This window comes from Melozone crissalis, unplaced genomic scaffold, assembly GCF_028551555.1.
Source record: "Melozone crissalis strain CALT ecotype California unplaced genomic scaffold, PUWL_Pcris_2 ptg000019l_1, whole genome shotgun sequence".
In the NCBI taxonomy this organism is placed as follows: Eukaryota; Metazoa; Chordata; class Aves; order Passeriformes; family Passerellidae; genus Melozone; species Melozone crissalis.
In genome coordinates this window covers 13,338,033-13,363,576 of record NW_026535797.1, presented here as the reverse complement: position 1 = coordinate 13,363,576, position 25,544 = coordinate 13,338,033, and the positions used below count along the sequence as shown (strand labels likewise).

Below are 25,544 nucleotides of genomic sequence, written 5' to 3'. Positions count from 1 at the left end.
CCCCCTCAACTACCTCATCGAGCCCCTGGGCCTCTGCATTCGCAGGACCGTCCCGAAGTGCCCCGAAACGTCCCCAAAGCACCGCACGGAGCTCCAGGGCCGCCGCTGCCCCCCCAGCCCCCGGACCCCCCCAAATCGGCCCCGGGGGGTCCGGCCCCACAACACCCCAAGGGCCGGCAGCTCCCCCCGAAGCACCCCACCAGCCAACTCCTCGGAGCGTCCCCGCGCCCCGCCGGCCCCACGGGACCCCCGGGCGCCCCCGGCCCGGCCCCCGCACTCACCGCGGCCCCGCCGCCGCCTCCCGCTCCGCGCCGCGCCCCGGCCCCGCCCCGAGCAGGCCCCGCCCCTTTGACCACGCCCCCGAGGTTCCGCCCCCTCATGTGGTCACGCCCCCCGGACAGGGGCCGGGGCACGGGGGTAACGGGAGGGGCGCGGGGACCCCGCCCGGGACGTTCCCGGTCACCTCCGTCCCGGGGGATTCCCGGAGCTCATCCCCTCTCTCCCTCAGCCAAGCCCCCCCTCTCAGGATTCTGTACCCTCAAAGTATCTCCGGGTCTCTGGGTTGATTATGCTCCCTCTCTAGACTGTGCCCCCTCCGCAATTATTTGGTGAGCCCAGCACTCTGTTAAGGGGCCGGAGGGCCTTTGCCCCGCTTGACATCACACCGTGCCTCCCCAAGAGTTGTTACAGCTATTGCCATCCTCTAGCCTTTCGTGGAGACCCAAACCGGGGCAAAAGGAGAATAAAATAAACCCTCAAGAAACCACCTGCCCCCCAGGGTCTGGGAGCAGCCAGCATCTCCCCACAGACTCAGCTTCTTCACGCCCTCTAGGGCCCATGGAGGGACAGGTAGGAGATGGGGCCCTAGGCTATCCCACTGCCTTCCTTCCACTCTAGTCCCCCATGACAGCACCTCACCTGAACCAGACTGGGTCAAATGGAAGCCAGCGAGAGGGAGGGAACCCTTGGGCTGAGAGGGGAAACCCACAGCCCCCACCCACACCGCCATGTGAACCCTGACCCAGCTCCACTCCCCCCTGCCTTACCTCTGCTTCCCCAGGACCCTCCTCTGCCACCACCCCTGTCCTGCCTGTGGGTGCTCACACCTGCACTGACAGCACCCAAGGGTGCTCTCCAGGTGAGCTAGTGCACCCCGGAAACCCAGGGCTGGGTGTGTACCACCTGCCTGCTCTAGGCCCTCATTATGGCTCAGGTTATAACTATTCCCAGCATGGAGGTTGGTAATAATCCCATGTGTCAGGGCTGGGGCAGGATGCTCAGTGCAGCAGGGACATCATCAGGGGGGCACCTCCTCCCTGGCCAGGGTACTCCCCCCAGACCAAGGGTACTCCAGTCACAGAGACAAAAAGACACTCAGATTTATGCTTTAATAAAACTAGAAAGAGGGAAAAAATCAAAGGGATTAGACCAAGATCCAGCCATGGACACTCCCTACCATGGCAAGGACTAGTCAGGTCACAGTATTTCTAGTCAGGTCACAGTATTTGCTGCCCACAGCCCTGAGGACAGGGGGGATGGCAGCTCCCCCAAACCCAGCAGAGCAAGGCAGGACTGTTCCCCACATGGTTTTATTGCTGGTGATGTCCCCCCAGAGAAAGGGGCTTGGGAGACCCTGAGCAAAGAGGGCCAGGTCAGGCACCAGCCCAGCAGGTAGACACAGCAAGTTCCATGTAACACCTGCTCCCACCCTGGAGCATGAGCCACCCACAATCTCCCACACTTTCCTTCACCATCCTTCCCTTGCTGGCTCCATCCCATGCAGGATTGAGCCCACAGACCCTATCTGTGACAGGGAGATTTCTACTACGTGGCCCTCTGCATAGTTGCCTCCCACAATCCCCTCCCAGTTCAGTGATAGCTCAGGATTTCAGCTTCATTTCAGACACAATTTAACAACCTGCTCCAGGTCCAGAGACACCCAAGTCTAGGACCTGCAGATCATCTCCATCATCATCCAGTTCACTCTGCCTCCATTCTCACCATGCTCCCAGCACTCAGCACCAACATGGAGCAGCCAGTGTTTGTCAAAGCACCTTCCCCATCCACTCTTCACCAGGATGGGACCACTCTTCCTCTCATGGTGGTCCCCCATCTCGGACACTGTGCTGGTGGTCAAGAGGTTTGTTCATGCAGGAGAAAGGGCCACAGAGCCCCATGGCAGAGGCTCCCAGGGAAGAGAAGCTGGCATATTCCAGCCTTGGGCTGCCAGAACTAGGATCTGTTCCCCCAGACAAGCTGAGGAAGAGACCTGCTGGGCTCATGGCTTCTTGGAGGCTCCTGAGCCTCCCTCCACGATTTTGTTGGCTAAAATCTCCTTCTCCTCCTTCATCTTCTTCAGCCTGACCTTGCTTTTGGAAGATGAGAAGGAGAGCGAGGCCTTGCTGAACTCCAGAGGGAAGATACCCACGTCCCCGTCGAAGCGATTCTTGGACACCTGCAGGTAGCGCTTCCCTGGCCCTGTCACCAGCTTACGGTCCTGCAGGATCAGGACGTTGTCGGCCTCCTGGCTGGCCTGGGGAGAGGAAAACATCTCCAGGAGGGTGCCAGGAATGCTGCCAGAGTCACAAACACTTTCCCAGCTGCTTTAAACCCTTTTACAGGGCACCCTATGCAACAGCAACTCCAGCATTTCCCCAGCACCAACCCCTTGTGTTCCCCTGGAATGCCCAATGACCCACCAAGCACATCCTGTGCCACAGCCCACCCTGGGGAAATGGGATCACTGGAGGGCTGTGCACAGAGAGAACCTCCTGCCCACAACTGCAGGGCTGGTCAGCATCACGGAAGAGACTGGAACACTCAGAGCCCGTCCCCACACCCTCCCTGCCTCCCTCTTTAATTATCTCCTACTACATTCCACCCACAGTCAGTATTAATTAAATGCACCTAAAGCCCCAACAGAGCTTTAGCTGACAATGGGTTTGCTCTCTGCCTGCATCAGGACTCTGGGAGACATTCCACACCTTTTAAGTCCCCAGTGATGATCCAGGGCATTGATGGCAGCTGAGGACAACTGCCCAACACATCCTAGCCCCTTTCTAGGAACACACTGTGCCCAAGGGACAGGAAGGGCCAGCTCACCTTGGCAGAGCCGAAGATGGAGGCTGTCTGCAGCTCCTTCTCATCATCCTCCTTGCGAGGATGGATGATCAGGGTGATGTGGCACGTGTTGTCCGTGGCAAACTTGCGGAAGGCACCAACGATGAAGTCCTGGGCAGCGAGCCTGCCACAGCAGCAAGAACGGGGTCAGGGGCTGGCACTGCTCAGTGGCAGGAGGCAGTGAGGTGCTGATCCCCACAGCAGAAACCACCCAGGAACGTGAGGCAAACAAGCCCACACGGGAAGAGGGATGTGGTATGGCAGGGATGGCTGGTGATCTGCTCACCCCTTCCCACCTCTTCCTCCTTAGGGCACTGGTTGCCCTTTAATGAAACAGAGTGGCCAGAGAGGAGTAAAGGTGACACCCTGTACAGAACCCCAGACTCTGGAGTGACAACTGACAGGGACAGCTCCAGCAGTGAGGGTGACAGAGAAAGGAAGGGTCAGATTGAAGGAGGACTACCTGTCCACAGAGAGGTGCTCATGTCCCATCATGAACTGGAGATTGTCAACAACCACGTGGGTGATGTCGTACATGTAGACTGCGTGCTGCATGGTGTCAATCACTGTCCTGAGCAGAGGAGATCAGGATCAGCCCCAGGGATTAGTGGAGGTAGGGATGGGAATGCTGAGACAGGCAAAGGGATGCAGAGAAAGAGCTGGAAGGTACCAGGTCCTGATGGGATGTGAGTGCATCCCACCTCTGCACCTCCCCCACTGTATAGCAGGTGCAGCCCCATCCCCCAGGGAAAGGTAGCTGGGATCAGAAGGACCCAGCACTGCCCACACAGTCCCTGTCTACTGCCCTACAATGCCCCCAGCCCACAGGGATCCTCAGGGCACACAGGGATGCATGCAGGTGAACAGCGCCTGATGAATAAAAGGAGTTAGAGGTGCCTGTTCTCCTTCTTCAGCAAACAACAGCACTGCAGGTAAGCAGGGTGTGAGGGGACATGTCCTGCCATGGGCACAGGCTGGCTTCAGAGCAGCACGGGATCAAGTCTCCTCCTTCACCCCCACCCCAGAGAGAATCTGTGAGAGTCCCCGTGACAGGAGGAACAAAGGTGGTTGGCCACACAGTCCCCACACACCAACCCTGGGACTTGAACAGTCCCAATGTGACTCCTGCCAGCCCCAAATCTGTGACTCACTGCGGGGGAAGAGCCCCAGCTCCCCAGGGCCCTGCAGCACATGCCGTGAGGGGTAAATGCCACTGAGAATGGAGGTGCAGGACCATACTTGATGTTCTGCTGGCCATGGAAGGTCATGAAGTAGAGCGGGAGCTCCTCGAAGCGATCAGCCCACTCATCATACAGCTCTAGCTGGTCCTCCAGGCGCCGGCCAGCAAACTGTGTCAGCATGATTTTGGCCAGACGGACGTTGTTGATCTCAAAGCTGCCCCACAGCGTGCACACGCCCTGCATGCACAGGTCCAGTGCATACTCGCTGATAAACGTGGTCTTCCCACTGCCCGTTGGGCCTGGTACGAGGACAACAACAGGAGAATTAGCTGGGGAGATGATCTGACCCATCCTGACCGTGTTGGGGGGTTGTTTAGAGGTGGAAGCACGAGGGACTGGGGCAAGAGAAGCCCATCTGAAGCACTCAGACCATAAACAAACTTCTCATGCCACACAACACACTTGGGTGCTTGGGCACGGCCTCCCACAGCTTATGGATCTCCACAGGTCCCTGTGAAGGGCTGGGCAGCCAGTAGGGTGAGCACAGGGAGGGGAGCAGGGGTAAGGGACAGCCCAGAACTTCCTACACTGCCCCAGGCAGGGACCCTTCACCACATCGGCATGCACAGTCCCACAGAACTGAGGAATGCACCCCAGCCTCTCAAACACCCGCAAGACAGGCTCAGCAAAAGCCTTGAGCAGAAAGAGACCTGGAAGACTCGTGAGGCACCACCCGCAGGAGGGTGAAGCCAGCAAACACCCCTCTGCTCGCCCTGTCCGCCAGTCGTCGTGCCCGTTACCTGTGAAGATGGTGAGCTCCCCTCTGCGGTGCCCTTTGAGGAGCTTGTTGAGCTCAGGGAAGCGTGTCCACTTGACACCAGACACCTGTTCAGTGTTCACCAGCTCCCCGAACACCTCCTCGCGCAGCTGCCGGAAGGAGATGATGGATTTGTGGCTGGCAAGCAGGGCAGAACGTAGGATTTTGGTGACGTTCAGGCCCTGGTTCAGAGCCTCCAAGGGCCGGGGCTGCAGGTTGCCAGGGCGCACCAGAGAGCAGCGCTTGAGGCTCAGCTTGCGAGCAAAGAGCTTGGCAGCTTCCCAGGAGCGCAAGTCCTCGCCGAGCCACAGCGTGATGCGCTTGAACTGCTCCAGGTAGGGAAGAAGGGTGGGAGGCAGGGAGCTGGCCCCCCGCGGCAGGGCCAGGCTGGCCACTCCTGCCGCTTGGTGCAGGGCCAGGGCATCCAGCTCCCAGCCGGTTAACACTAGCTCTGTGTCTCGGCGGCCAATCAGGGGCAGCCCGAAAAGATTGCGATAGGAATCGAAGCGGGGTAATGTCTCTTCCACGTAAGTTTTTGTGCCCCCCTTTTTCTCCACCCTCAGGAGCTTCAGGCCCTTCAGGGTCGCATCTTGAGGACTGAACCAGGGGAAGACGAGAGACCTGGCAGCCCTCAGATAACGCACACCGAAACGTTTCAAGGTGGCATCTGTCACCTGGGAGATACCAAACAAAGCCTTGGTCTCCTTGGTCTCCTTCTCATCCAGCAGCTCCCAGAGCGGCAGAGCCCGTTCCCAGATGCAGCGGGCATCCTCGCGAGCCTGTCGCATTTCCTCCTCCGTCTCCTCCGAGCTGGCAGGGGGAATGGGGGTAACGCCATGGTGCCGCATTTCCACGTTAGCCTGGAAGTCCTGCCAGGTGCCCTCGGCCAGGGTGGCAGTGCACAGGAAGCTGCCCGTGGTCTTGTCAATGAAAAGCGTGAACGGGGCATTGGCGGACAGCGGCTGGTCCCCGCGGTCGCCGGTGAAGAGGCTGGGGGTGTGCAGGCAGCTGTACCCATCGTGGAAGGGGATGTCCTGCGCCCGCAGGTACTGGCGAATCTCGGTGATGGAGACGGAGGGCGCGGGCCCGTCGGGGGAGGGCAGCACGCCCTTCTTGTAGCGCCGCTGGCCGAGGCGGCCCGGCGCGCCGGGGCTCAGCGAGGCTCCCTTGCTCCTGGCCCCCCCGCACAGCAGCGGCAGGAGGCGGCTGGCGGCTCTCCCGGGCCGCAGGGGCACCAGCGCCATCCTGACCGCCCCGGCACCCGCCCGCGCCGCCGCCGCTCTGCATGGGCGGCTGCCCCGCGGCCCCCGGCCCCGCCGAGCCGCTCAGGCCGCAGCCCCCACGTGGGTCCGCACGGACACCGCCATTGCCGCTCCCGCTCCCGGCGCGTCACTTCCCGGCGCGGTCGGGGCTGCCCCGTCCCGCCCCTGCCGCCGGTTCCGGCTCCGGGTGAGCGCGGAACCATGACGGGCCGCGGGTCTCCCAGCCGGTTCCTGACCGCCGTGCTGCACAACGGCGTGGGCCGGTACGTGCGGCAGCTCCAGCGCCTGCAGCTCCTCTTCAGCCCCACCGCGGCCGACGCCCGCGGCGCCAGGTACCGCCGGCGGCACCACCCGACTGCCGGGGATAGGGCGGGGGGAGCCTGCTGACCCCTTAAGCGGCAGGACGGGTCTTCCCCGGGCCTGTCAGCGTGGGGAAGGGACAGTGCTGCTGTCGCTGATCACACGGGGGGCAGCGGCGGGGTGGGACCCCCAGCCTCCTGCGGGACGGGGCAGGAGCCAGAAGGCGGCACCGGGGGCATCACCCCAAATTCTGCGCTGTGACCCCTCCCGTGGGCCCGGCACGGGCGGACGGTGACCCATGTCTGGCGGCTGTGGCGATTCGTCCCTTCTGTGGCCCGGCTGGGGCTGAGGGTCCCCTCTGGCCCCCAGGCAGTTCGTGGAGGAGGCGGCACAGGACTTCGCCCGGCAGCACCCCGATGTCGTCCTCTACGTGAGCCCCCACTCGGGCCCGGGCCCGGCCCCTGTGCTGCGGGCCGAGTACTGTGAGTGCTGGGGGGCTTGGGGAGGGGACGGGGGGGTCTCCCTGTCCTGCCCTGGCTCTGTACCACCTCTGCCCGGCGCAGATGGTGCCAGGGCAGCTGCTGTGGGATAGGGGAGCAGCAGCTGCACCCCGGAGGCTGTGGAGTGGGGGGATCGCAGCCTGACCCCCTCACTCTGCTGCAGTGAACGGGACGGTGCGGGACGAGCTCATTGCCAGCAAGACAAGTGAGGAGATCGTGCAGCTGGCCACCAAGCTGGCCAACCAGTCCGGCCTGGACATCATCCGCATCCGCAAGCCCTTCCACACTGACAACCCCAGCGTCCAGGGCCAGTGGCACCCCCTCACCAACAAACCCTCCATCCTCACTGTCCAGGGCCCGCGCCTGCAGCCCCAATAAAGCCTCCTCCACCCCCACGTCTCTGCATCCATTTCTCCTGCCTTTAGAGGAACACTGCTACACCACGTCCAGACAGAGCCATTTTTATTGCTGGGGGAATGTGGAGCTGTGCATGAGGAGTGCCAGACACAGAGTGATGCCCCTCCTTGGAGGGTTGTGGGTGGTCCTTGAGGGTGGCTCACTCCCCCTTCTTGCAGCAAAAACAAGGGCTGGGGCAGGGTGACAGAGTGTGCAACTCTTGCCTTTTCCTGCTAAGCCTCACTCTCCTGGAATAGGAGGCCTGAGCTGCAGCTTGTGAGAGACCCTTGGGGTTGTCACCCATCTCCTGTTTCCCCTACAGGGCTGAGCCCTTGGCCATGTCCTGATCATGGAGCTATGAGCAAGGAACATGGGGGAGGACATGGACCCCCACAGGTGTGTCCCTCCCCAGCTTCTCCAGTGTCACCACACTGTCCCTGGAGCATGAGATGCTTTTGTCACCCCCATCTCTCAGTCCCCAGGAGGTGGCAGTTGCAGAAACAGTTGGGAAGATTTAGGAACTGTGGCTGCTCCATGGAAAGTGCCATGAAGAGAAGGCTCCAAAGGGAGGCAGGCCCTTGTCCAAGATTCTTCTTCCTCACCATGTGAGGACATTTCCCTGCCCGCACATTTCGTCATGGGTGGCAGGGCTGTGCCTGAACTCCAGTTCACCAACGTCCCTGCACAGGAGGGCAGAAACATGTTGTGCTTGGAGCCACAGGGGCACTGCAGACATCAGGGGCATGTGGATGATGTGCCGCTCCCTTGTCGTGCTGTAGGGCACGGTGGTAGCTGCCAGTCCTGCTGCTAGTGCATCTTGCTGCCTGCTGCTGCATCCAATGCCCTGGGAAAAGGGAGCAGAGCCCCGTCTGTCAGGGTTGGAGGGCCTGGGGGTGCCACCTCCCCAGTGCACCCAGCCCCATATTTCACCTGTGGCCTCTTCTGGCCTCTGCAGTGGGCGCATGCCCCTTCACCAGCTGCTCCAGGGTATTCAGGACATCAGCTCCTTGCCCTGTCTCTTGTGCCTCGCCAAACCATCCTCTCCCAGAGAGGAAACCCTGAGGGGGCAGATGCAGAAGAGCAGGTAGGGGCTGGAAGCCACTGAGACCACCCCTCACAATGTGAGATGTGTCCAGGGCCCCTCTCCTGCCTGAGGACTGGCAGCTGGGAAAAACCCACCAGCCCTCCATCAGCAAGGGATCCTGTGCCCTGTCAGCCCTCAGCCCCCCTCCATGCTCTTCACCCACCTCTCAGCAGCTATCCAGCTCCTGTGTGCCAAGGGACACCCAGCCAAGGCTGGCCAAGTCCACACATCCACAACAGCGTCTCTCTCACGCCTGGGTGAACAGACAAAAACTCTCCTTCCCTATAATGTCCACCTTCCTGGAGCTCCTGTCTCCAGCTCGTGGCCACTGTCAGTGAGTTTTTATACATAAATAGAGCTCAAAATTTAAATAGGTACTTGTTCCTTTTTTTCTGTACAGTAAGTCTCAGAAGTGAATGAATGCCAAAGGAATGGCTCAGCCTGGGCCCGGCCCAGCTCTGCCATCAAGGAGGTAGTTTTGCCTGAGACTTGTAATACTGCTGGCAAAGGGTGGGAGAAGGGGCTGGAGGGGAGGAGGGCCCCACTGGCAGGACCCCCCTCCCCAGCCCCTACACGGAGCTCTCGTCCAGCTTTTCCACCAGTTGCGTGTGTTTTCGCTTCTCCAGGATTTTGCTGAGCTCCTCGGTGAAGGACGCGCTGTAGAGCGGGGAGGCCAGCGGCTCCTCCTGCTGCTGCAGCAGCATGTAGCTGTTGCCGTTCATCTTGCGCAGGACGTTGGGCAGAGCCCCCACGCCATTGGTGAGCTCGGCTGGCAGCGGGGGTGGCACTGGGGGCGTGGCAGCCGGCTGCTCCTTGGCTGGGGAGGTGGCTGCCGTGGGCGCCTCGCCGGGGATGATCCGCAGGCAGCCGTCGGGGTAGGTGAGCTCTTCCTCCTCCTCCTCCCGGTGGCCCTTGCGCAGGCAGTTGGCCGAGACGGTCTGCAGCTCCACGCTGGCTGGCCGCGGCTCCCCTAGCACATACTTGCCCTTGCGCTTCTCCAGGCAGGACATGTACAGGAGGATGATGCTGAGCACGGTGCAGAGCACCACCAAGGTGACGATGGCAGAAATGTAAGCCACCTTCATGTCGTTGGTCGTCTGGCTGGCGGCATGGGGTGATGGGGCAGCCGTAGGGCTGCGGGGCAGCTCGGGCAGCACGGAGAGGCTGTAGGTAGCCAACAGTGTCCGGAGACCCTGCTCCTCGCCGTAGCAGCGGTACTCGCCGCTGTGCTGGGGCAGCGTGTCCGTCACCAGCAGCCCGTCCACCCCCACGCGCAGCCGGTCCTGCCCCGTGCCCAGCACTTCGCTGCCGTTCATCATCCACACGGCTCGGGCCAGGTTGGAGCGCTGGTCGCAGGGCAGCAGCACATCGTCCCCCTGCAGCACCGTCCGGTTCTTCCACAGCAGGGAGCCTGTGGGGACACGCACTGCCTTGCACCTCTCCCAGCTATTCTAAGGGATGCTGGACACCAGCATCCCCATGGTCCCGAAGGGCAGGAGAGACTCACCCCGTCCAGAGCTGCTCCGGCATCCCTTGTTGCCACTTTGAATGTCCTGCACCAGCCCTGTGCTGCAAGGCATGGGGGGCTCAGCCATACAGCCTCAGCTGAGCTCCCCCTTATGGGGGTCACGGCCACCAGGACACCCACTGTCAGATGCCAGACCTTTGGGATTGGCTCTGGGGTGACGTGAAACAGCGTGGGATTGGGCAAGTGGAAGGTTCATGGGGACCCATCTGCAGATGGGCAGCCCATCCCTACCTGTCTGTGGTGGCGATGGTGCGGCATGCCCTGCCATCCCAGGCACAGTAGGGGTCCCGGGCGAGGATGCAGTCATAGCAGGAGGAGTACTTGGCACAGGAGGCCAGGGGCACCTGCACGATCCCGCTGGCTGCCCCCACGTACAGGCTCCTCTGAGGGGGAAAGGGCTGGCTCAGTATGGATCTGGCATGGTGCTGCTGGGCTGTGGAGTGCCCTATGGTGCCCAGAGATCTCCCCCAGCCCCACAGCACAGCTCTCCCTTCATGGGTGTGCACGAGAAGAGCCCCTAGCTCCCAGTCAGTGCTGATGGCCAGGCTGGTTCATTTCCCCAAGCTATTCCCCTGGGCTCTAGCACATATCCTGAGCTGGTGTGATCCAGGAGTCATGTCCCCCCAAAACCCCAAACAGCAGAATGACAGCTTCACAGCACAAGCATACCCCATGTGTAGTCTCCTCCTACTTGTTCCACCCCTCACCTGGATGTGGGAGATCACCAGGCTCTCCACAGGCTGCAGGTCCCTGAACACCTGCACCTCTTCCACAATGTGGATGCCAGAGTTCACCACCACAGCCTTGTGGATCCAGCCATCCCCTGGAGAGCAGAGCAGGGGATTCAGGAGGGAAAGTGAGGTGTGGCCTTTGCCCAGCAGAGGCCCATCGAACTCATCTCACACTCACCTGTCCCCATGAAGAGCACATCGTAGGAGCGACCATCCAGGGCCTGCACCCTGTCTACAGCCAGCTGGCTGTACACCACGTTCTTCTTCACCAGGAGCGGCTCCCCGTCAGCTGGCTTCACCTCCTCAAACATGAGTGGGTGCAGCTTGACAAAGTCCAGGACACTGTTGGGCAGGTCCTGCGAGGAGTTGTAGCCCTTCCTGCGGGAGTGGTCCGTGATGCACTGCCCAGGGGAAACAGGGGTCAGAGAGGAAGGCAGCTGCCCCATGCCACCCCTGCTCTGCACCCCTAGGCACTCACGGAGCCGGGCCGGGGCTCGGGCACTGCACCGTCGTAGCGGGACCATTTGCGAGCCCAGTCCTGGTACTCCATGTAAGGGCCCTCGAATGCACGCTGCACCGCCGAGATGTCGTAGCGGCACACGGCCGAGGCCTCCATGGTCCTCCTGAGGAGCAGAACCTCACCTAAGCCTGGGCAGATACATGGGTGCTACAAACCAATGCACCCCCAGGTGCTTAGCACCTGCCTGCACATCCCCTCGCACATCTCTGGCTGCCCTGATGCTGCAGACTTTTAGCCCCGATCCTTTTGGCTGCTGCCCCACTCACCACTGTGCTGAGAGTGTGAAGGCAGCATAGAAGACAGTGCTGGCCCAGCCGCCCCCGTCCAGGCTGCAGACGCTGCGCAGCACCTCGTAGTAGGGGATGTAGCAGACCAGGCGTGCCTTCATGAAGGACGTCCACTTGCGCTGCAGAATCTTCTTCCCCCCCACATCGCTCTGGGAGGGTGCAGAGAGCATTTCTGCACAGGCTGGACAGTTGCTCATTCCCCTCTGCCTGTGCCTCAGTCTTCCCACAGGCGGAGGCGTGCTGCCCCTGCACCAACAGGAGCAGTGCTTGGCTGGGAGCGTGCCTACCTTGCAGACACGGGCCACCCGCGCCACTCGGGCCACCTGACTCTTGTCAAAGAAGGATGTGGTCTCCTCTCCTGCCCTCTCCATGAAGAAGTAGTAGATTTTGTCATCGTCACCCACAGGGCTGTCCCTGCTCTCCCGGACCAGCACAGAGGTCACAAACTCAGCGTCTGGGGACATGGAGCAAGAGGTGGTGATTGGAGACCAACACAGAATGGGGAATCCCTCCCTGCCTCAGTTCCTTCTCAGAGCAAACCACATAGGACTCCAGAGCCATCCCCCACACCTGCTCCACACTCTCCAGGGCAATGCACAGTGTGCCACAGCCCACGAGATGGGAGGAACAGGGACATCTCACCATTCAGCCAGTGCAGTGGGGACTCCTCTGTTTTCAGTGGCCGCTGGTGCAGGTTCCTCCGAATGTCGGGGAGGCTCCGAAACTCGTAGCGTGTTGCTGTGTACAAGCCTCCATCTGTGCAGGGCAGGTGCCCATCAGCATGGCCCTGCAGCCTGAGGACAGCCCCACAGGCCACCAGCACCCCACTGCCCCAGGCAGACGAGTTGGGGGAGGACCACTGGCACCCCCTGGAGAGGTGTTGGGATGGGGCCATGGTCAGTGGCATCCTGCATGTCCCCACCAGACCCAGAAAGGTGCTGCTTACCCACAATGAGCCCAGTGTAGCCACGGGCAGGGTCATATGGACACTTCTCCTTGCCTTCTTCAAAGTGAGATGGCAACATGAACCTGTTGGCATCCTTGAGGGGGACAGGGAATCAGGTTAGACAGGAGGGGACAGGTCCACCTCACCTGCCAGCCTCAGGCTCTCCGCTGAGGCTGCTAGCAGGGACAAAGTGATGGCCATAGCCATGCCCTTGTCCAAGTAAGAAGAACCCTCCTGGCACCCTCCAGCTGGTCAGAAACCACACAGCCAGCTGCAGCCCCCAGCCAAGAGTGAGTAGAGGGCTCTGGGAGGAAGAGGAGCCCCAGCTGGGCTTTGCACGGGCATAGGCAGGAGCCAGCCAGTGCAGCCAGTATCCCCAGACAGTGCCTGGTTGGCAGATGTTGCTCAGCCAGCCTGGAGTCCCCCCAGGTGCTGTCCATGTCATAGCAGGAGTTACTTTCTTTGGGGTTTGCAGTTCAAAGCACGTTAAATAATGACAGGGCCCTTCCAGCTTGGCAGCTCCTCCACCCAATTTCCAGTGTGTGCGAGGGCCAAACCGGACCAGCAGCACAGCCATGGGAACAGGCACAGGCTCTCCAGGGCTCCCTGGCCACACTGCAGGCAAGGTCACGGGGCCCCTTTGCCCCCCAGCTCAGGAAGGGAGGTGGGCAAATGGCAACTGAGTCTCCACTGACTCAAGGAGCTACACTGCCAATAATAACGGCTGCTCTTGGACACGTGAGTCACAGCCATGTGTGGACTCTCAGACTAGCACAGGAAATTCCTGGGGAGGAGCTGCTGAGTCAGTTCTGCCCCTGTCACCTTTCCCTGGGCATGCATACCACCTGCCATCAGCCACTCTGCAGCCCCTCCTCTGGGAGGGTGTTCTGCAACAGCAGGCAGTGGAGACCAGGTCCAGGGCTGGTGCATCCTATCCTACTGAGCCCACATGCGTCCCCCATGGCACTGATCCATCCCCAGCCCTCTTGTTTGGGGTCAGAGTGCCAGGGTGGGGACTCATGGCATCTGCATCACACTGGCCACATCCTCAAACCTACTCACCCCAGCCTGAGAGTCACTCACCTGGGAGTGAGCCAGGCAGGGACAGCAGTAGAAAGGGAGTGGGGCTGGGTGGAGATGGTGGGAGAGGACAGGGGCTGCACCTCTCCGGGGTGACACAGTGGCAGGGGACAGGGGCAGATGCGGGTGAGCCGTACTCACGATGGCGGCGCAGAGCGGGTGGAAGGCGTAGGTCCCGCAGGCATAGAGGTGGGTGCTGTTCAGCCGCTGCAGGAACCGCACGTGGTTGAAGCACTCGGTCTGCAGAGGGGGAGGGCAGGTGTTACAAGCCAGGAAAAGTGGGGACAGCCCCTCCCTGGCACCCACCCAGCGGCTCTACCTTGTTGTTTTTGCCCTTCTGCAGACAGTCCATCCTCTTCTCCGGGGAGGCTTCCCAGTGGATCTGCAAGGGGAAGAGAGACTGCTACTGCATGACCCCCCATCACTGCATGGTCCCCCTGTCACTGCAACCTCCAGCTTTCATCAGAGCCATCAGAGATGATAAAGTCCTTTGTTTGGGAGGGGTGGTTGCTCAGAACACAAGATGGCACCCTGCACACATCCCACCAGCCTGGGGCAAGAGTGGTCCCACACCCCAATTAGTGGACAGACATCCCAGAGCACTGCAGGAGCCTGGAGGATTTTGGAATATCCTTCCCTGGGGGAGAAAAGAATGTTCTGCCCTTCATTCTGCTGAGGTGTCCCTGAAACAGGCAGCTGTGAGCTTGGGTATGTCTCCTACTGCTGTCCCCATGCTGCCTGTCTGGGGAGAAAGACCAGGTGTCCACAGGGAACCTGAGTACAGGCTTGGAGACATCACCTCCAGGCAGGACCTGAGATGGTGAGGGGGAGGTTGAGCAGGGATAGAGTGGCCACGATGTGGACGGGGATTGGGCAGCGTGGCAGAGGCCGGGCTCACCGTGTGGTGGGAGCCGTCGGCCACGTCGCTGGAGTTGAGGGCGAAGATGGCTCCCCTGGCGCCCACGTAGAGGATGCCCCGCTCGTCCTCCAGCAGCAGCGTGCTGTAGTTGAGGGTGTGCGCCGTGAAGCGCCGGACTCCCGACAGCTCTGCAAAGGGAACAGGGGGCTGAGGGGGACCGCGGGGCAGGCACAGCGCGAGCCACTGGGAAAAGACAAGAGAATGGAGCTGGAAGTGGGTGGGATGGCACTTGCTGAGGTTATCAGGCAGGCAGTGCTGGGTGACAGCAGTTACAGCAGGAGGAAAGGAAGGGAGAAGGTTTGGTAAAAGGTAAAAGGCACTAATTGGGCTTGGGCTCACAGAGGAAATTTCTCTCCGCTAATTAAAGCACAGCTCAGGGGTGGGAGCTGCAATGTCTGCGCTGGGCACGAACCTGCCATGTTGTTTGGGAAACTGCTGAAGAAAGCAGAAACATGCTGGCAGTGACTCTGTCTGTGAACTGAGCCCAGCCAGCCCAGGAAAGGATAAAAAAACCTGAACCAAAACTGTCACACAAGGGGAGTGATTCTGCTGTGAGGCTGAGTGCTCCTGCCCACCAAGCCAATGAAACCATCCAATTTGAGGTGCTGAGAAGTGTGAGGTAGGACTCAGCCCTGGCCAGAGGGACCAGCAGGAAGTGAAAATTCTATGAGGCTTGGGATCCTGTAGACAGCTGGAAAAGGAATGACTCCCCGTCTTTCCCAGAAAAGGGCACCCCAGCTACTAATGAAACTCTCCCACCATCGATTGCTGAGTTGAGCCTCACTAATGAGGTCAATGATGTCCCCCAAGGGACAATGACATTGCTGGGCTCACTGACACCACAGAGGCTGGAGGTCAAGAGCTCTGGGGCAATTAGAGAAAATCAAGGAAAAAAGTTTCCTGTTGAGTATTTGGGCCATGAGATGCCAGCTCAGGTGTGATGCCCAGCTCAGAACACCCTCCAAGGGCTGCTGGGCACGGCCAGGGGTTGGTCAGGGCTGACTCCCTGTACATCCTCGTCCCCCTCCGACTTTAGGGGAGATGATTTTGCCATGCTCATTTCTTTGGGGCACCCAGTACCAGACAGCCATGTGGGCCCTGATTTGTGGAGCCCAGGGGATTAGAGGCCTCCATGTAGCCACCCTCCTCCCATGCTGAGCCCCCTGCTCCAGGTGGGTGGCAAATCTTAGATGCAGTCACAATGCACCAAGGCCAGTGCCAGCAAAATCCCAAACCTCACTGCCACCAACAGGACCCACACCCCCTTACCATCAAAGGTGACTGTTGTCCTGGGGGTGGCATCCAGGTCGGAGGGAGAGCGCCGTGACGGGTAGCCCATGGCTGCCGCTGCCATGAAGAGAGTTGTCAGGAGATGTGCCGGCCCTGCGCTCATCTTCCCGCTCTCTCAGCCGCCGGGCCGGCACAGCCACTCCTCAGCACGGCCTCTCCAGCTCTCTGGGACAGGGCTGGCCACCAAACCCTCCTGAAACACAGAGCGCTGGCTCAGACACTCCTGCTGTCCCAGCGCCTCACGAGCAGGCAGGCTTGGGAAGGAGCCAGCTGCACACACGCATGGATGCTTGACCCAGCACGGCCTCAGACCAGGGATGGCTTCAGGGAAAAACAAACCCTCATTTGCTCAAGGGGAAAGCAAGGCATAGCACAAGGCACAGAGCCTGCAGCCATCATGGAGCACGGAGGGGAGTTTGAGCACAGTGACCTTCTGCAGCATCCCCCTGGGTCAGCAACCATTCTGTCACAGCAGGGAGCTGCTTCCTGAGCACTTGGGTCAGCTGCCTGGAGGTACATTTTCCCCCAGGTCTTCTCTGGGTTCATCCCTCATTCACCCCCAGCCTTTTGCTCCTGCAGATCCCCCTGACTGAAGGATATGTTTCAGCAGAGGCAGCTGGTCCCCCATTGCATATCACACCAAAAAGCAGAAACATTTTTCCCTCAAAAGCAGAGAAAGAGAGCCCCTCTGTGGGTCTTTTGGCACACAGGGGTACCCCAAGTCCCACTGCACCCCCAGAGTGGCTGCAGCAGGAATGGCAACAGTGAGGGTCCTGGGGAGCCCAAGGTCTCCTCTCCTTCCCAAAAGCCCAGCTGACCATGTCCTGCTGTTCAAGGACATGGTCCTTGGTCCCAGCTTTGGCCCCCCTGAAGTGATGAGACTCCAGAGGACCGAGGCATTGGAAAGGATGCTTCAGGCACACAGGGATGTAAGGTGAAGGAAAATCCATACTGCTTGGAATCTTCGGCAAATCTTTTCAAGATGAAACAATTTTTCCCTACTGTGTTTTTCCACAAGATTTCAGGTTCTCTTTCATCCCAAGCTGCCTTGAAGCTCCATATCTACTTCAGCTCTCACTTTCATGCATTCGAACCCCACAAATATCCCCCCACCTCTCCCAGCTGCACTGAGCAAAGCCACTAGCTCATCTTGCAGGCACTAAGGAGGAAAAAGATGACTGGGTATCTCTGAGCTGGAGAGCTCCCAGTAAGCAACCAGCACCTAAGTATTTGCTTAGAGGTTTATAAATATATATATATACACCCACATATAGATATATATATATGAAAAACCCAAATACCTGACCCTGTAGAGAAGCTGCTCAAACACGCTCACTGCAGACAATTTCCCTGAAGCAAATACTTTGCTGAGTCCCAAGAAGAAGGGAGGTAAAACCAAGGTGAAGAGGGCTTTGGGGCTGAGAAGGAGAAGTGAGGGGCCAGATGTGGATTCAGCCCTAGTTCTGGAGCTTGCATCAAAGTTCTGGTTCCTTCAAGGGCTTTCAGACACAAACCTCACACCTGCACTGGCGGCTGCCCGAGAGCATTCTGGGAAATGTGGGAACTCAGCACATCCCTCCGGATGTTCAGAGCTGCTGAGAACCCTCTCGGGGGGCTCGGAGACCCTGGCATGTTGCCCGGAACACCTGGCGGCTTGATTTTGATACTTCTAACGAAGTGTCACCTGTGTATGAGGACATGAGAGCCACACAAGTTTGAATGGTGCAAGAATGATGTGTTCACAGGGTGAAAATAGAGATTTTAGAATTTTTGGTATAGGGGTGATGGAGACAAGATGGAGGAATCAGGGTGTGTCCAGTCCTTCTTCTTTCTTCTTCTTGTTCTCCATTTTCTGCTGTGATTTGGTACTTGAGGATTGGTTTAGAGTAGAAGTGCACTGTCTAACATAGGTGATAGGTATTGGGAATTAAAAGTAAATATGATATGCGTAGTTTGTAGTATAAAAGACAACACTGCCTCAGGGGTGGTCAGAGTGCCTATGGCTGCCTTGCTGAGCAGATCTCAGCTGGGCAGAGAGAAAAATTTTGTAGATAAGAAATAATAAACAACCTGAAGACTGGAAAGTGAAGAGTCCAGACTCATTCTTTGGAGCACGGGCTGCCTCAGAAACATCCCACGCATCTCAGGGCAGAGACCAAACAGCCAAACCCAAGAGGGAATGAGGCAGATGGGAAATATTTCTCCCTGCTGCCCCACTGTCCCCCCAGACCAGAACAGAGCACCCAAGAGCATCCAACCCTGGGTTTAGGCAGGGTGCTGCATGCAGGGCTGAGCTCCCTGGGGAGCAGATCCCATAGCAGGCTCACTCCAGGTTACTCCTGTTTCCAGCACAAGCCCTGTACAGACAGAGGGTCTGCCCATGAATGACAGCACAGCAATGCAAGGCAGGTGAGTGCAGACAGACATCAAGAAGAAACAATGTGCTTTGGTGGCACCATGTCTAGCACGAGCCAAACCCACCAAGCTTTGGGCAAAGCCAGTGGTGGGGTCACACCTGGAGCACCAAAGCACCCCGGCCAGCCCCATGCTGACACCTCTCCATCCCACCAGTGGGAGCAGGACCACTCTGGAAGTTACAGGGACCCCTTCCCCAAGTGTCCACATGGGGACACAAGTCTGGAATCATGCACAAGCCACAAGAGCTGCTGCACCTGGGATGGGGAAGCAGAGTAGAGGAAAAACCTCCTTACGACAAGGCAAACAATGATCTCTCATAAATGAGTAACAGCCCTGCATGCTGCTGGGCGTCCTCAGCTTATCTCCCCTGCACAAACAAACCCTGAACTTTGCCTGCTGCTTGGCTCCTGATGTGCCAGGGAGCGGAGCTGGGAGTGCGGCCGGCCAGGGTGGCAGGGATGGTGTTTATCACAGGCCCAGCGTGGTGCTGCGAGCCAGCCCCAGCTAACATTAACCATCACACACACAGCGCCAGTACAGGGGGAAAACAAAAATATTTTAAACTGGGAGGTTGTGCAGGGTTCCTGGCTGGGCAGGGGGGAGCAGCTTCCCATGCTGTCAGGGCTGGGCTCTTCTGCTTTTTCCCGTGAAGCAGCTACACCCATTTCCAAAGGTTCCTTTGACTGAGATCAGATGTAACTTTGTCCTAAAGAACATTTAATCAGTTACGTTGTAAGAGCCAGTTAATATTTACTCAAAGAGAAGGGCTGTTCCAAGATTCCCTATTTTTTTTTTTTTAATTTTCTAGTTCTTATTTTTCATACCTAGAGTGGGGGAGAAAAAGCAAGAAGGAACTGAAACAATCCTTTGCTCCCCTCAGGTCAATACCCTGGTGTGCAGCCACACCAAACACCCCCAAACCCATCACTTCCCCCTTGTCAGGATGCAAGTTCTAAGCTCAGGGTGAAACTGAGGGCTCAGGCAGGAAGTAGAGGAGGTCTTGATCTGTGGGACTCACCACTAGGACTGGGGGCAGATGGATTACACAAGTCCAGCACTTCAATGAGAAATAGAAAAAAGCTGGGAATGGAAACGAACAGTTTTCTCTAGGGAAGGGAAACAAAAAGGGGAGATGGAGAGGCTAGAAAGCAGCAGCAGCTCCAAGAAAGCTAGGAGTTTAAGAGAAAAACGTCCCAGAAAAGCCCACCCTATTCCCATGGAATGAGCTCCCAAGTCCCTTGGCACCTCACCTACTTCCCAGCACCGGGGGCCGACATAGGACCTGATGGTGCAGCCTCAGCTCCCACTGAGGCTCCCGTCGCTGGCTGGCGAGGCTGAAGAAGCAGGACGGCGGATGCAGGACCCAGGCACAGGACTGACGGACACCCCGAGAGGGGCGAAGCCAGGAACCAGCTGCTCTGCTCACAACGTGCAACATCCACAGAGGCAAAAGCCCACCCTCCTACCACTGGCTATCAGTTCTCCTACGGGCTTCAGCCACAGCGCCCAGCACGGAGCCGGAGCCAGGTACCGCCTCTCACCGATGTGTGTTGGTCCCTGGGGATTGCAGGAAAGCAGCGGGGCAGCAGAGGCGTGCAGGCGTGGGTGAGCACACAGGGGAGCGAGCGAGCCCCGGTCAGGTCTGACTGGGTTTACTGGGTCACCACGGCAGCTGTGTGAGCATGACTGTGCTGGCCTCAGCCTCCCACCGGCAGCCAGGCACAGCACACCCAAACGGGCTGGCCCAGTCGGCACCTCCTTAAAATCCCCATGACCAGCGTCTCCGGAGGAGCAAAAAGCTTTTGATGAGTGAATTTCACACTCTCACCAACCTGGATCTGGCCAAAGAAACTCGCCAAAGAAACAAGCCAAAGCTGCCACACACCTTAACTGCAGCAGGACATTCTGTGGGCATAGGAGCCCCTTCCCAGAGCCCCATGGTCCTCAAAGTCACAAGGCAGCAAAACCTGGGAGCACAAGCTGTTTGCAAGCTGCACTGCAGGAAAGCTGTGCTGTCTGTGGGGCTGCCAAACATGGAGAGACCACAGACAGGGTCTCACAGGCCCCCATAGACATTTCCTCAAAAAAAAAAATTATGCCAGCTTTTTAATTTCAGAGGAACTCAGGAGAAAGAATGGAAGTGGTGCATGGGAGCAGCACTTCTCCAGCTTACCCTCAGCATCCATTCTGGATGGCAGGACAGATTTGTGGAGTGGGATAAGACACTTTCGCATCCCACTCCTCCCTAGACAGCTTATAGTTGTTCCACCAAGATCTAGTAAAGCCCAAGCAGGCTCCCAGCGTGGCTGCCGGACATTCCTCCTCCCTCATGGGCTGCTCCCCTTGGCATCACAGACTACAAGCAAGCACTGCCGGTTTCCCAGTGAGAGACAGGGATTTCCAGTGGGCCTTCTCTGGGTTATGGAGCTGCAAAACAGCCTTAACAAAATCCCCATCTAGCACTGCACCAGAAGACACCAATTGCACTTTGCTATTTTGGAGCCTGGGCACTCCAAACCCCATGCAGCCAATTCCACTCTACGCACTGATGCCAAGCCTGGCACATCCCCCTGCAGCCACTCGCATTCCCACTGTCACTGAACTGTCCCACGCCCCAGGAGACCCGCTCAGGTTGCTCTCAGGTTCAGCTGAAACAGCCTGGCCCGTTCCTGGGGCGGGCTGGGGGACAGGCACCTGCCCCTGGGGATGGTGAGGTGGGGAGAGCTCCGGGCGTGGGAACAGCCAGTGGGTTATGGCAAGGGAGACAGGGCTGGCCCCAGCCTGGTGTGAGCGCGGAGCATTTCGGGCCCCCCTTCCCTGGAGGCGGCAGGCCTTGGGTGGGAAATCCTGCGAGATGTGGGAAGAGGAGCCGGGATGGAGGTTGCCAGGCAACTTTAATTCAGCCCTTGACGAACTTCCAGCACTTCGCTTCTGCTGCAGAGCCCAACCAGCAAATGATAAAACACCAGATCCACCCCAAGCCCATAGTGTCCATCCATTTGTTCGAGGAGTTTGCTCCTGGCCTCGTGCCCAGATTGCCCTGCAAGGACATGGGTCCCCCGTGGCAGCACCCCCAAAGGCCAGCCCAAAACAAGCCGCTGTTCCTGGCACAGATCTGCAGGGGCAGGATTTGACCCGTGGGACTGGGCTGGCGCTGCTGCACAGATATTTCTCAACCAGACAGGATTTTTGTCAACAACACAAGAAAAAAATGCAAACTTGCCAAATGCCCTCCAGGAAGAGGGGACCCGTGCTGGGTCAGGGAGAGAAGGAGCACAGTGACCTCCTGGGAGCCCCTCCCTGGGTTTATTTTTGCTTTCCTTAAACAAAACCATGCGTGACCCTGAGGTGCTTCAGCAGACACACACTAGAGCTTCCGCCATTGAGGAAGCAGATGTACTTCTCCTTTACCCAAATTTGGGATTTGGGCACAGAGAAGGGGAGGAAGAGCTGCAACATCAGCTCCTCTCACAGAGTATCCTGCCCTGCTCCCGAAGCAAAGCCCCCACGCAGAGCACAGCCATCGTGGAGCCAGGGAGGCGGGTGGGAGGCTCCTGCAGGCCATGGGAACAGGCTCCGAATTCCCACAGCAGTCCCCACCAGCCACCAGCAGAGGAGAGCACCCAGCTCTGATCCCAGAAATGTCACGGCAGGGAGGAGACATGCGAAGTAGCAAAGTGATGGATGGGAGAGAGAGTCGGGACAGTTGGGGATGTGGGACAGTTTAAGGGGCCCCAGTGCTGGAGGGAGCCAAACATCCCTGGAAAGACAAGCTGAGCAGTCAGCAATAAAACTTACAACAGCCCAGTTTCCAACACATTTGCCCCCCCTCGCCCCCGCCAGCCCCACGCCTTTATCGACATCCCCCTGCTGCATTCCTGTGGGGAATGTTGCCCACCCGACAAGGGGCAGGGATACATGGTGTCATCCCTGCAGGGCTGCAGGGATCAGGGTGTGTTAGCTTCTCCCAAGCTCCCTGTTTTCACTAATATCACAAGAACTCGTTCCTCTCCTCCATCAGGTCGGGTCTGATGTGAAGCAGGAGATTCAAAGGGGCTGCCAGGCAGCAACACAGCTCAGTGCCAAGTCCCCATGAGAGCTCTCCAGCCATTCCCACCCAAACCCACCCAAAAAAGTCTGAGAAAATTAGGAAAGCTGCTCTGCCCTGTGCCATGGCTGCCAGGCACAGGGACAGCTCTGCTCCAGCTGCTCATGACACGACACAAGCAGACAGCAAGAGCACAGTGCCCATGACAGCAGAAGAGATCACTCCTCCACTGCCCACCCAAATGAAAAACCCACCAACACTGTCTGTTAGCTGAAACAGTTCCTTGCCTGGGTCCAGAGGCCTTGCCAGGAGATGGTCCAGAAGGGTGCAAGGAGGGGAGGCTGAAGGGCAAACCCTTGCAGCTCAGTGGTTGGACTGAGAGCACCAAGGGAAGCCAAAGCCAGCCCTGGACAGAGCAGCAAAACTCCCCCCACAGGAACAATCCTCACACGCTGGAGGCCATTAGCTCTTGCAGGACAGCAGTGAGGACACAGTCCCTATGGCTCTTCCCTCTCACAGCACATCTCTCCCCTTTGGAAAGGCCACAGCAGCAGCCCTGGGCTGACCCCATAGCCTGGGAGCACCTGAGAGAGCAGCAGGGAGTCGTGCAACAGCCGGGAAGTGAAACCGGATGGTGCCGAGACTTTGTGGCTCGCTCTGACTCCACTCTCACGCCTCCAGCCCAGGACACGGGGGAGGCAGAGAGCCACCGAGCCCTGAGATAGGGGATGCACAGCCCTGGGGCTCCCACATCCCTCATCATTAGGCAACATCACCTCCAAACCCCAACAGGCTCCATCCTTTTTTCATTTGCAGCATGACAAGCTGCACCGCTGGCCGGCAGCCCCTCCGCAGCCTGGACAAACGAACAGACAGACAGCCCTCCACATCACAGCAAATTCTCCCAGCAAGGGGGCGTCTGCATCCAAGTGGCTCAGCACTGGATGTGATCTGCAATTCAGCCTTCAAAGGCTTTGTGGCTGAAGCACATTGTCTCCTCAGCAGAAGCAGCAAAATAATTGTAGAATTAAATTCCCAGGAACAATTAGAAAGAAAACAAGAAAAAAATCCCAACCCTAAATGTAAAAGGACATCTCAAAGCCAGCAGATTTCAGGGCTTTTTAAAGCATCTGAATCCATTTGCCCGTCCCTGTGGCTGCACTGTTTCATTTCACTGGGCTCATACAATGCAAGACGCGGAATTAACTTGGGTGTTTGTTTAGAGCCGGTTTGTCTTCCAGTTATTTTCCAAAGCCAGGTTTGAGTTTCAAAGATGTTTCTTGGCAATGCCTGGGGTTCCCGCCGTCGGGACGGTGCGGGGCTTTCCCAAGGGGAAACAGAGGCTCAGAAATCCCACACGACCTGGGGTCCCCTTGGAAGCGGGGGCAAGAGGTGGAGCACAACCCAGCTTGTCTGCAGTGAACATGGGGCTTTCTGCTGCAAGCCTGTTCCTCTCCCTTTTATTTATTCCAAAGATAAACTGTTTTCTTTTCCAAAGTCCAGCAAAACCAGATGACGGGAGCAGTTTTTGGGCTTCCAGTTTCAACATCTTCTTGTTTCCTTTGCTTTCCCTCCAACAAAGCTTCTATTCGGGGTCAACACCAATTTTGATATTTCACTTTGCATTCAAAACTGCACAGCACAAAGCAGTAACATCTGGCCTTTCCCACAGTTGTTTGCATACCACCAGCTTTGTTGCCCCAAAATCAGATCCCCACATGATTTACATGGGCTGGGCTTTGCAACAGGCAAACAGTCTCCCTCTGTCAGGTAACGGAGGTGGGATTGTACCTGGAGGGAGCTTTTAAGCAACAAGAAAAGCAGAACCCAGAGCACACCCTGAACCACGAAGTTGCATCCCGACTCCCACACAGGTTACCTGGAGCCTGAAACCCTGGGCCCCCTTGGTCTCTGAGCAGCAGAGCTCAGGCCCCAGGAAGAAGGAGGGGGTGGCTTTGGTGATGACCTTGCTGTGGCAGAGCCCTCATGCTTGTAAATCACGAGGAGCTGGTGGCAGAGCCTGCCAGGAATGGAGGAATGGAGACGGCAGCGTTTCCTCCTGAAGCAGCAGCCAGGCAGGAGCTCTCACCTTTGAACAGGAACAGGCACCCACCCAGCACCACTGTCAGGGGAGTTACAAAAAAAAGTCTGGGGGCATCACCTCTCCTCTCTGACAGGAAGCAGGTCCCCAGGACGGGCCCCCTCTCACGAAATCACCCATCACATGAGGTGCTTCCCAACAAGTCTCATCAAGATGTCAAGCAGAGCCGGCGGGCAAGTGCAAGGAAATTCCCCACACGCGGCCAGGCGAGGCTGGCACCACATCTCCCCTGCACGGCCCGGCAGAAGCCCCTCAGCAGCCTTGCTAAGCACACCTGCACCTTTATCCCGGCACATGACCTGCCAGATTTGCTGAATAAACCTCCCAGCTCCAGCAAACCCACTGCATTCCTGGTGGGTAAAGTGGTGAAATGTTCAAATAGATGTTGGAAAAGGCAGGGGGGGAGAACAAAGCCTCATCTGCAGCAGCTGAAAGGGTGGTTTGGATTTGTTGCCTTTTTTTTTTCCCCCTCAGGTTGCAACACAAAAACAAAGTCCTGATAGGGATCTCTCCTGCTGGGGGGCAGCTCCCTGCCCCTCATCCCTCTGGGCACAGCAAGCCTGGCCAAACCGAGATGAAGCACAGACCTGTCCTGCAGGGCACACATGCAGCATCTGCGGCTGCCAGGGTCACCCTGCCCAGCTTCGGGGTTCGGGGGGGCCCAACCAGCGCCTGCCGCACAGGGAAGCGAAGCAGCCGGAGGCCGCAGTGGCAGCCCAGCCAGCACCAAAAATGCCGCTGTTGTTATTAATAATTTCCCTGCATCTGAGTAGAACTGCACTCCTCATCCATTTTGGGAAGCCTCTTTGTCTGAGGAGACTGGGTTTTTTGCACCCGAAGAGGCTTTCCACTGTTCCCCCTCCCACTTCACGCTCTTGGTTTAAAGGCCACGCACAAGCCACTGGCTCACCTGGGCACTAATAGAGAGAGCAAAGAGAGCCCCAAATTCCTGTGCTGCAGTTACTTTCTACCTTTTGATTGGCACGAAGAAGCAGAGAAGCCCCAGCACAGGCTGG

At 58.3% G+C, this 25,544-nt stretch overlaps 3 protein-coding genes across 4 annotated transcripts in view; 1 reads left to right on the top strand and 2 right to left on the bottom strand.

Annotated features, from left to right (window-relative positions):
• Window positions 1–1,493: 1,493 nt before the first annotated feature.
• On the bottom strand, window positions 1,494–6,362 carry TWNK (twinkle mtDNA helicase). Its single transcript, XM_054276833.1, has 5 exons — window positions 5,102–6,362; window positions 4,360–4,600; window positions 3,584–3,691; window positions 3,103–3,244; window positions 1,494–2,533 (listed from the first exon to the last, which is right to left on the bottom strand). The coding sequence occupies exons 1-5, from the start codon at window positions 6,360–6,362 to the stop codon at window positions 2,279–2,281; spliced, it is 2,007 nt and encodes a 668-aa protein (XP_054132808.1). The 3' UTR covers window positions 1,494–2,278.
• Window positions 6,363–6,557: 195 nt separating this feature from the next.
• On the top strand, window positions 6,558–7,602 carry MRPL43 (mitochondrial ribosomal protein L43). Its single transcript, XM_054276834.1, has 3 exons — window positions 6,558–6,712; window positions 7,050–7,162; window positions 7,344–7,602. Exons 1-3 carry the CDS (start codon window positions 6,582–6,584, stop codon window positions 7,556–7,558), a joined length of 459 nt encoding a protein of 152 aa, XP_054132809.1. The 5' UTR covers window positions 6,558–6,581; the 3' UTR covers window positions 7,559–7,602.
• Window positions 7,603–8,521: 919 nt separating this feature from the next.
• Window positions 8,522–25,544, bottom strand: part of SEMA4G (semaphorin 4G) — a 28,664-nt gene continuing 11,641 nt past the window's right edge. The window contains exons 2-16 of one of the 2 annotated variants that reach the window (XM_054276830.1): window positions 15,941–16,154; window positions 14,651–14,799; window positions 14,072–14,134; window positions 13,894–13,992; window positions 12,673–12,766; window positions 12,369–12,482; window positions 12,014–12,180; window positions 11,706–11,875; window positions 11,398–11,542; window positions 11,098–11,320; window positions 10,896–11,011; window positions 10,420–10,571; window positions 10,168–10,229; window positions 8,824–10,086; window positions 8,522–8,634 (exon numbers count right to left, since the gene is read on the bottom strand). In XM_054276830.1, coding sequence (XP_054132805.1) covers window positions 9,230–10,086; window positions 10,168–10,229; window positions 10,420–10,571; window positions 10,896–11,011; window positions 11,098–11,320; window positions 11,398–11,542; window positions 11,706–11,875; window positions 12,014–12,180; window positions 12,369–12,482; window positions 12,673–12,766; window positions 13,894–13,992; window positions 14,072–14,134; window positions 14,651–14,799; window positions 15,941–16,064 — 2,535 coding nt within the window. In that variant the 5' untranslated portion in view covers window positions 16,065–16,154 and the 3' untranslated portion in view covers window positions 8,522–8,634; window positions 8,824–9,229. The remainder of the gene's footprint in view (window positions 8,635–8,823; window positions 10,087–10,167; window positions 10,230–10,419; window positions 10,572–10,895; window positions 11,012–11,097; window positions 11,321–11,397; window positions 11,543–11,705; window positions 11,876–12,013; window positions 12,181–12,368; window positions 12,483–12,672; window positions 12,767–13,893; window positions 13,993–14,071; window positions 14,135–14,650; window positions 14,800–15,940; window positions 16,155–25,544) is intronic. The other variant, XM_054276832.1, reaches the window with a different exon arrangement.